Source organism: Leptopilina heterotoma, unplaced genomic scaffold (genome assembly GCF_015476425.1).
Source record: "Leptopilina heterotoma isolate Lh14 unplaced genomic scaffold, ASM1547642v1 Lhet_59, whole genome shotgun sequence".
NCBI classification, from domain to species: domain Eukaryota; kingdom Metazoa; phylum Arthropoda; class Insecta; order Hymenoptera; family Figitidae; genus Leptopilina; species Leptopilina heterotoma.
This window is the reverse complement of record NW_025111133.1, coordinates 1,858,751-1,868,659: the sequence shown is the minus strand read 5'-3', so window position 1 is coordinate 1,868,659 and position 9,909 is coordinate 1,858,751. Positions and strand designations below refer to the sequence as shown.

Sequence of the window (9,909 nt, the reverse complement as noted above, 5' to 3'; positions counted from 1 at the left end):
ACGTTTCTTTTGATATTTCTTCTTCACGCACTTTTCCCTCATCCCCCTTTTTTTCTTGTCGCTCGTTTATAAGTACCACGTTCACATTGACAAGAGAAACCGAAATTTTTAACGATGATTTTCAACGAATTTAAAACACGCTTTCACACAACACTCACGATTTATATTATTCTCGAGATTTGTTCGTTGATTGTTGATGAGCAGGTCACACCTTCCGATTTTCTTGTTTTCACGCAGAAACGTGAGACGCGGTTTCGTTGCGGACGACGTCAACATTACCAAGCTGCGAGGCGGCCATCTTGCACACACACATGTAAGAAACGTGAAGTATATATTATGTGTGTGAGAAGAAGTGTTGCGAGTGTGTTGGTGCCGAGTACGTGACGAGGACGTTTCCCGTGGCGCTGCTGTCGCATTAATGTAACAGTTTTCCCAAATTTTCCCAATTTTTAAATAAAATTTTCCAATAAAACAAAAATAGTTTTTAAAAATATATTCTCAAAATTCTGTTTATTATTAATTTAATAATTAATCATTTTCATTATCTATGATATATAAGGACTGCTCTAAATTCTACTTTTTTCGATTTCATTAATTACTTCTCAAAATTAAGAATCTTTTTTTAGTACTTATTTATAAATGTTCAATAAAATATAAATATTCATGTAATTAGTAAATTAATATTCAAATGCAATTTTTAAATATCTAAAAATCTTGAATTCAGTCTCCATCATAGTAGAAAATTTTAATTTATTCTATTATTAATTTAAGTCTAATAAAATTTTGTAAAAATATATAAAATACAATTTTTACAATTGCATTTCAACTGACTTATAAATTTTCCAATTTCCCATAAAAAAATATTTATGTAATTAGTAAATATTCACTAATGAGGTAATTATTTTTAAATATCTAAAAATACTTAGTCTCCATCATAATAGAAAATTTTAATTTATTCTATTATTAATTTAAGTCTAATAAAATTTTATAAAAAAATAAAATACAATTTTTACAATTGCATTTCACCTGCGACAATTTTAATTCACAATTTTAGTTGTATTAATTTATGATAGATTTATAAAAATCTTTCGAAAAATGACTAAAAGAGTAAAAAAGTTGAGGAAGAAGAAAAGACTACGATTTTCTGAAAATAGGTCTATTCGCTTTCAGTGGCTTCATAAAGAACTGTATATTAATATAATAAATGCAAAAACACTCAACATTCAAGTACCATACATCTTTACAAACCTTTTAGAAAAATATGTTAAACATTTGAAATTTACAACTTTTCCCGACAATCGAGATTAAAAGTTATTATTAAAAAAAAAAAATTCCATAAATGTTTGATCAAGTGTAAGATACTCTTATAATAGTATTTAAAAAAAATTTCTAACCTTCGTGAAAAAAATTCATAGGCATGTACAAAAGGTAAAAGTCTTTGATCACACATCTTCAAAATGATGTCGTTTTTTCTTCTTGTGCTTTTATTGTTGCCTTTTTTAGAAGCCACGTTCAATTATTTGCAACAGACAAATTAGGCCTTGCGTATTTCTTGAACCGCAGCAACAATGTTGCGTGCACTAATTCCATACGCATCCAACAATGTATTAGGTGGTCCCGAACGAGGAACTTCCGGCACGGCAAGTTTCTTGACAATAACATTTTTCGTCATTGCAACGGCCGATAAAACTGCCTCTCCCAATCCACCCTCGGGATAATGATCCTCGACGGTGACAATTCTGCCACCAACTTCTTTGGCATTCGCCACAATTGCAGCCTGATCAATTGGTTTAATTGTGAATGGATCCATGACTCGAACGTGAATTCCAGACTTGGCCAATTCCTCGGCAGCTGCAACGGCCTCGTGGAGAGTGACACCGGCACCAATCAGAAGAACTTCGTCTTTTGGCGATGACTTGACAATTTTGCTCTTTCCAATTGCGAATGGTTCGTCGTTCTTGTAGAGAACGGCAGTGTTTGGACGTGATGTGCGTATGAAACAAATGCCCTTTGTATTGGCTGCCAATTCAACGGCTCTTTCTGTTGAAACAGCATCGCTTGGATAGAAGACAGTGGAGCCGGGAACTGTTCGGAACATTGCAATATCCTCGAGACCCATTTGTGAAGGACCATCTTCACCAATTGATACTCCACAATGAGAACCGACGAAATTCACATTTGTCTGCGAAATTGCTCCCATTCTTATCTGGAAAATAAAAATATTTAAAAATTAAAATCGAATTGAAATATTGCACTTTTAAGCAAACGTAAATAATTATTAAAAATACAGTAATAAAGAAATACAATCCTTCTTCTATTATTGATTTCACACAATTTTCGCTAATCATTTATTCGTATTTCCTCTATCAGGAAACAAAAAGTAATAATTAGACTAAATATTTCTATGTAGGTACTAAAATGGAAATTTGAATTTAAATTGAATTTTAATGAAAATGAAAAGTAAAATTAATTAAATGTAAGTTTAAAATTAAATTAAATGGAAATACAAAATAGAAAGAAAAAAAATCGAAAATAGAGTTGTCATTACCTGATCGAAAGCTCGGGTGAAAAAGGTGGCGAATGTAGAGACAAAAGCAACAGTTCGATCGCGACAAGTTGCACCCATTGCAACGCCAACCAAATTTTGCTCGGCAATATAACCCTCAATGTATCTCTTTGGATCGACTGTTTTAATTTTTTCCGAAAACGTTGAATTTTTAGTATCACCATCAACAGCAATCACTCGTGAATTGTTCTTCGCCAGCTGAAAATAAAATTCTGTTAGAAAAATGCTTTCACTACTTTTACTTTTTACAACATTTCTGTTTCATATCAACGAAATTTTATACATTTTTCTCTAATCTCTTTAATATTTCTATTTCTACTAATTGAAATAAGTAGCAGTAATTTCTTAATTCACATTTTTTCATTTCGATACAGTTTTCACAGAAGTTTTGTTTTAAATCTCTGACCCTCATTTTTATTTCAAATAACTTTTAAGCTTTTTTGGCGCGTATCAAAAATCTCCAATATAATTTATAAACGATTAACGAGAAAGAATTTTATTTAAATCTGCGTCTCTGATTTTTATTTTAAATAACTTTTAAGCTTTTTGTCGATTTTTGAAAATCTGTGATATAATTTCTAAACGATTAACGAGAGAGAATTTTATTTAAATCTTCGGTCCTGATTTTTATTTTAAATAAATTTTAAGCATTTTTTCAATTATTGAAAATCTGTGATATAATTTTAGAGAGAGAATATTTTATAACTTTTATGCTTTTCGTCGATTATTGAAAATCTAGTAAATTGTAAACGAGAAAGAGAAATTACCTTAGCAATAGCTGTTCCATAGGCAGCACGTGTAGCAATCATTTCACCAAGTTTATAACTCGGCGGTGTGTCCAATTTAATATTGCTGATATCAATTTTTGGTGCGTCCTCCACTAAAGGTTTTTGAGGATGAAGTTCAAGGGGTCCTGGATTCTTGATAAGTGTCGTCAAGTGCTGAAAAAATAAGCAACACGCATTAAAATATTGTCCAATTAAAACAAATGTTTGCAACAAAAATAATGCTAAATAATTAGAACTTTTTTGTTTAAGTCTAAATTTTAATTAGATTTTAATTTTTAAATAGATTTTAAAAAATCGGACAAAATTGAGTAAAAAAAATTCCTTACCTCAATTACTTCATTAGCCTTGGCACCGAGAGGCTTGCCGTGCCAATTGTCCAAATCCTCGATATTTGGGAAGTTCCTTCCTTTGAAAGTTTTTGCTAAAACGGCAGTGGGACGTTCTTTTGTACTTTGTGCCTCGTGGAAAGCCTGATAAAAAGGAAATTTTATGAATACAGTTGTAATTCGATTTTCACTTAATAAAACAATTCTTTTAAACAAATTCCCTTTTAAACCAAATTCTCCCCAATTAAATTTGTTTTCTTAGCTATACCATATTTATTAATTTTTTCATTTACCTTCATATTTACATACTTATTTTCTTTTTTAATTACAGAACGACTCTCGATAAATTAAGTCTCAAAAAATAGAAGAAAGAAAATAAAAATAAAAATAGAAAAAATTCAAATTATCGAGGGTTTTATTAATCGAACTTAAAAGTATCAAAATTTTTCCAACAGACCAGAAAATAAATTCAATTTTATCGAAAGTTTAACTAACGAGAATTGACTGTATTTTATTTATTAGGCTAAAAGACCTTTGGTAAAGGTAAAAATTATTAAAGAAGATTTATAATAATTCTAACAGGTAAATTCTAAACTGATTATAAATTGCTCTTAATAAAAAATTTTAAACTTCCTAATTAAAAATACCCTCTTGAAATAAATTCGCATGTTCGTACCTTCGTGAGTTCGTCGACGTCGTGCCCATCAACAACCAAAGTATTAAAACCAAAGGATTCGAGACGCTTGCGATAAACTTCCATATCGTGTTGAATGCTTGTAGCCTCACTCTGTCCAAGACGATTAATATCAAATATCACACACAAATTGTCAAGTTTATAATGAGAAGCGAAATGTAAGGCCTCCCAAATTGAACCCTCAGCCGATTCACCGTCTCCGACTAAGCAGTAAACACTGAAAACGAAAAATGTTAAATTATTAATTTATGTCCCTGAATCACTCTGAGTCAATTCAAAATTGAATTGACAAAGTCAATTATTTATTAATTTAAATTGACGTATTCTATTCACTAATTTTTGCTTCCTCATAGAAAGAGAGTTGTATTTTTACTAAAGAAAATTATATTTAGATGAAATTACTATACTTTTGGAAATGATAAATTCGAGAGAGACATTTCTAAAGCGAAAGACTGAATAGTTTAAAAAGTAAGATCTATGATATTTGAGAGAGAAAGGAAATTTAAATAATTTTGCAATAAATTACCGGTAACTGGCTTTGTCATAATTTTTGCCAACATAGGCCATTCCAGCCGCTACAGAGAGACCCTGTCCCAAGGAGCCTGTTCCTACGTCAACAAAGTTCAATCTGGGAGTTGGATGACCTTCAAGGTCACTGTCAAATTTCCGCAAATTCTGCAAATCGGAAACCTGGAAGAGGCCCGCCTCTGCCCACGCTGAAAACAGGAAAATTTCCCCATTAATAGAAATTAAACATAAGGAACCTATTTCAATTTTGTACAATATTTAATTCAATTCGTCAATTAATTAGTTCATTTAATTAATATTATTAATTTTTAATTCAATTAATTCAATATACAAAATTTTAATTTAATAATTAATTATTAAGTTAATATAATCACCTGCGTAAAGAATTGGAGCTGCATGTCCCTTGCTGAGAATAAATCTGTCACTGCTCGGATCTTTTGGTGCAGAAACTTTGTAGCGCATTGTGTGGAAGAAAAGGACAGACATTATTTCTGCCATGGACGAACATGATGTTGGATGTCTAAAAAAAAAAGAAAATTTATTATTTCACCAAGAATTTCGAAAATGCTGTAATTGAAGGAAAACGAAAATTATAGAAAATATTGCCTTGAATAGAAAAATGTGAATTCATTGCGAAGCGGAATAATAAAAAAAATTCTTTTTACAATTCAGCAAATAAAGCAAAACTTTTTAATCGTATTATCTGATATGAATCAAATCTAGAATGAAATTGTTTTTCAAAACATTGTTAATTTGATGAACAGAATTTTAATTGTAAACAATTTTTACTGTAAACAATTTTTTTTCCTAAAAAAAGATTATTTTACTGCATAACATTTTTTTTTATCACTGAATAAAAGTTCAGTGATTAAAAATTTTTTAAATTTATAAATTTTCACTTTTTGCAGAATTTATTTATACTCTGTTTTATTTTCAAACATTTTTTTTTTATTTTTATTTAAAAAGGAGAAAAAAATATATAAAAAGAAGTAATTAAAGAAAAGTAAGAAACTAAAGAAAATCTTGTTTGGAAAAAAAATAAGTGGAGGAAATTTGAAAGTGGAATCTAATCAAGTATAAATATAAGGTATTTACCATTGGAAACTAATTATGCTAATCAGCTTTTAATTTTTGTGTTCGTTAGAATGTAATTCTGTTAAAATATACCTTAGGGTGTTAATTTTTGCAAACAAAATTTAAAACTAACGTCTATTTGTTTTTATAAAAATAAAAAATAAAATTTAATAAATTTAATCTTTTTTTTCACAGTTTGAAATTTATTTTTCGATTAAAATTAAAAAATATTTAATATCCTTTTTATAAAAATATAAAAGAAAAAAATTTTAATATTTAATATTTTTTTTATGGAAATATTAAAAAATTTGACCTTTCTTGAATGAATCTAGTATAACAGTCGAGTTAATAATCATTTCATTATCATACGATGAAAATTACGTAAGCGCAATCGTTTTATTTTATTTTCTCCTAATATTAATAAACAATAAATAACTTATCAAAAAAAAATAAATAAATAAATTCAAATACTTTATTAGAAAAATTATCTAATTTTCTAATTTCCGGTTGCGAGAGAAATTTTATGATGTTAATTATGACAAACTAATTGCTCTGGATCTTAATTGTTACCTTCATAAATAATCTATATCTAGGTAGAAGTTCAAAGAAACTTTGAAGGTACTTTACGAAGGACAATAACACAATAAATTCAAGGTCACATTTAATTTCAAATTGTTCAAGTTAATTTTGTTCAAATTAGAGAATAAAAAAAATTATTTTTTAATTTCAAGAGAAGAAAAAATTTTTATGTTATAACGGAAACGGGAGGTCAATGACGAATGAAGTAACAGCTTCACAAGCGTAACTATCAAAAGTTTCATTCGACAATTTGCAAAAATTTCTCAACATGTTATCATTTTGCCTCGCAAAGGTCACGTTAATTCAATACATTGTTTATTCTGAAAAACAGTTTAAGAATTATTATCGTCAGAGTTTGAATTTTTTTTCAAACGGCGCACTGATGTATATAAATAGAATTTTCTGATAAGTATATGGAAATTTTTATATTAACAATTTTTTTTAAATTTACAATCATTTTTAAAACACTTTTCTTTTCTGAATTTCCACTTTTTTTCTATTGTATTTTCTTCTATTGTAAATTCGATTTACAATCACCTGAGATTCTTAATTAAATTGCGAGAAAATATTACAATTTCGCCAAAAAGAAAAAGTTTGAAAAGAAAAGAAATTACAATTTAGAAACAAAAATTTTAAACAATTTTATAAAAAATAAAAACTTTTAATATTAAAAAATAAGTGAAAATTACCAAATTCGAGAAAAATTACCAATAGATTAGTAAATAAAATAATATTCAATTTTTTAATGTTTACAATAATACAAAAAATGTCATACCCGCTTTTTGAAGCTTCAGTAGCTTGAATACTAAGTATTCGAAGTCTATTCGCTTCGTCGCGTAATTTTTGCAAATTTTTTGAAGCACTCATGACTAATATTACTTTAATCAATCCGAACAAGTTGAAGATTCAATATAAACTGCCGGTTGATTGTCCATGAAGTATACGCGGTACTCAGGAGTTGGTCACTCCCACTTTCAACTAAAATCATTCAACATAGTCTACTGCCACCTATTACGAGTGCCAACAATCTTGGCAAAATCAATAATTTTTACAAATAATTTCAACAAAATTCACCATTATTTATCACTGTTCGATATAAATTAATATTTCTCAACAAATTTTCCGTACAATTTTTCCAAAATCATCTCTTCTATTAATAATGTTTCAAGTTTTCGGAAATAAAAATTAGTTTGAAAAATTGAAAAAATCGAAAACTACTCGAGTGGAGAATTAAAGGGGAAAAAATTGATAAAAAGGGAAAATTGAGGGAGAAATGGGGGAAAAATAATTTTTTTCGAAAATTAAAGAGACATCTAGTTGATCAATGATAGAGCTTATTTTTCTCGTCGATATTCTTTGAGGAAAATTTCCATACCCTGGTCGCCTCTGCGCGTTGAATTCTTACGATTATTGACAGAAACGCGCGTATTGAACGAATATGCACCTCGCAGGATTTAGAATGGCAAAATTATACCATGTTAGAGTCATAAAATAAAAATATTATACAAAAAGAATTTTTTTTCTAAAGCAAACGTAAAATTATTTTACAGTTTTTAGAAATAAAAATTATTCAAAACTGGTAATTATCAGAAATATTTATTTAAATCGAAACGAAAAGTAATATTATAATAAATGGAGAAATAATTTTAATAAAATAAAGAAATATCTAGCAAAAAAAATGAGAAACAAAAAATAATTATTCTCTATTGAAGAAATTGAAAATTATCTAATTCATGTCCAACAATTAAATATCATTTCGCATCGAAAACGAAAAATATAATCAGAGAGCATAATTTCTTTTATACCTCACATTATTAGGTTATATAAGAAATCTTGGAATTAAATTTATCTCTAACGATGAGAGTCTAAAAACCACGTGGCGAAAAAAATAGTTTAAAGTAGTTTTTCTTGAATTAAAAACAATTTTTTAAATTAAATATAGTAAACGAATAAATAACTAGATTGAAATTCATTAAATGCTAATTATTCACTTCAAAAATATATTTAACCACTGTATATTTTTTTAAATTTCTAATTTTTAAATCCAAATAATCAAAAAATAACTCAAAGTCCGTTTTTATAATTTAATTCTCTTTCAAAACTTTCTATTCTGACGATTCTGCCGCATATACTTAATCTTATACCATAGTCGGTGTAAGATAATTCCTTGTGTTATACGATAGTATTATTAACTCATTTTCTTCTTTTTACAGAGGTAAAATTACTCTTCAGAGTCTTCACCTTTTTTAGAACGGTCTCACACATAAAATCCGAGTCGACGCATAAACGATTCAAACTTTCCTTGAACCGCGTGTCACGTTTATTTAACAAAACTATATGTTTTGTCATGTAAACAAGTATAATATAATTTTTTTAGCAGCAACAATATTTCTAAAGCATAACTGGAGTTCTACTTTATACTTTATCAATAACATTGTTTTACAGCAGTCAACAGCGGTAAATTTACAATTTAAATATAAAATTCCAATGCCGCGACACAAAATAACCTTATAGAATTTTTCACTCTTTTAACTACTTCGAGTAACACTATAGGCTGGATTCATGAAAGAGAATTATGGAATAAACAAAAATTGCAAAACCTACATTTTTAGAAATTAATAAAACATTCTATTTTATTACAGAATTTGATAAAAACATGTATAGCAAAATGCCGCGACCTTGACTAGCAACACGCTCAAGAATGATCTATTTTCAACTCACTTATCTATATATATGATCCTATCAATTTTTTCAAATACTTTTTCGAAACAATTGAATTATTGAAGGGACAATACAAAATTGTTTCAAACTTAAATAATTAATCTACTGGTTTTCTCACAATTCCGTTATAAACTTTATTTACAGTTTTCCCAGGCAATTTTCAAACAAAAAAAAAAACTTCGCTCAAGGAAGAAAACTGGTAATATTTATTAGAGTAATTATTTCTATTACTAATAATAAAAAAACGATTAAAACTTACCCCGATTTACTGGCTTGCGTGGCCTGAATAGAATGGATTCTCAACTTGTTAGCGATGTCCTTCAATTCTTGAACAGTTTTTGACTCTGGTTTATGATAATGAGGCATTTTGAATGTATTTTTGCAAGTTTTAAATCTGAAACGATTTGTTTTATTTAATTTATGTTATAATTTCAACAAAAAAATCGGCAATTGAGTAGCACACCGGCAACAAAAGCACGCAACAAGTTGATATCACACAACGGAATGGAATCAATTTACATGTGGCAGGAGGCAAAATGAAAAACTTACGGCGGGTTTTCATTGAATCTTCAAATAATGGCCGTTTCTGCTCTGTGATTGGTGCGCATTTCGGAGCAAGTTCCGCGCGAAATT

The 9,909-nt window shown here is 28.4% G+C and overlaps 1 protein-coding gene across 2 annotated transcripts; it reads right to left on the bottom strand.

The window, feature by feature from the left end:
• Positions 1 to 1,140: 1,140 nt before the first annotated feature.
• On the bottom strand, positions 1,141 to 9,796 carry LOC122508928 (transketolase-like protein 2). Of its 2 annotated transcripts, none has more exons than XM_043622596.1 (8): positions 9,536 to 9,796; positions 5,277 to 5,422; positions 4,901 to 5,090; positions 4,357 to 4,591; positions 3,681 to 3,824; positions 3,334 to 3,507; positions 2,549 to 2,764; positions 1,141 to 2,206 (listed from the first exon to the last, which is right to left on the bottom strand). In XM_043622596.1, exons 1-8 carry the CDS (start codon positions 9,640 to 9,642, stop codon positions 1,535 to 1,537), a joined length of 1,884 nt encoding a protein of 627 aa, XP_043478531.1. In that variant the 5' UTR covers positions 9,643 to 9,796; the 3' UTR covers positions 1,141 to 1,534. The 2 variants fall into 2 exon arrangements, with proteins under 2 accessions (XP_043478531.1, XP_043478533.1); XM_043622598.1 differs by lacking the exon at positions 9,536 to 9,796 and adding an exon at positions 7,331 to 7,487.
• Positions 9,797 to 9,909: the final 113 nt, after the last annotated feature.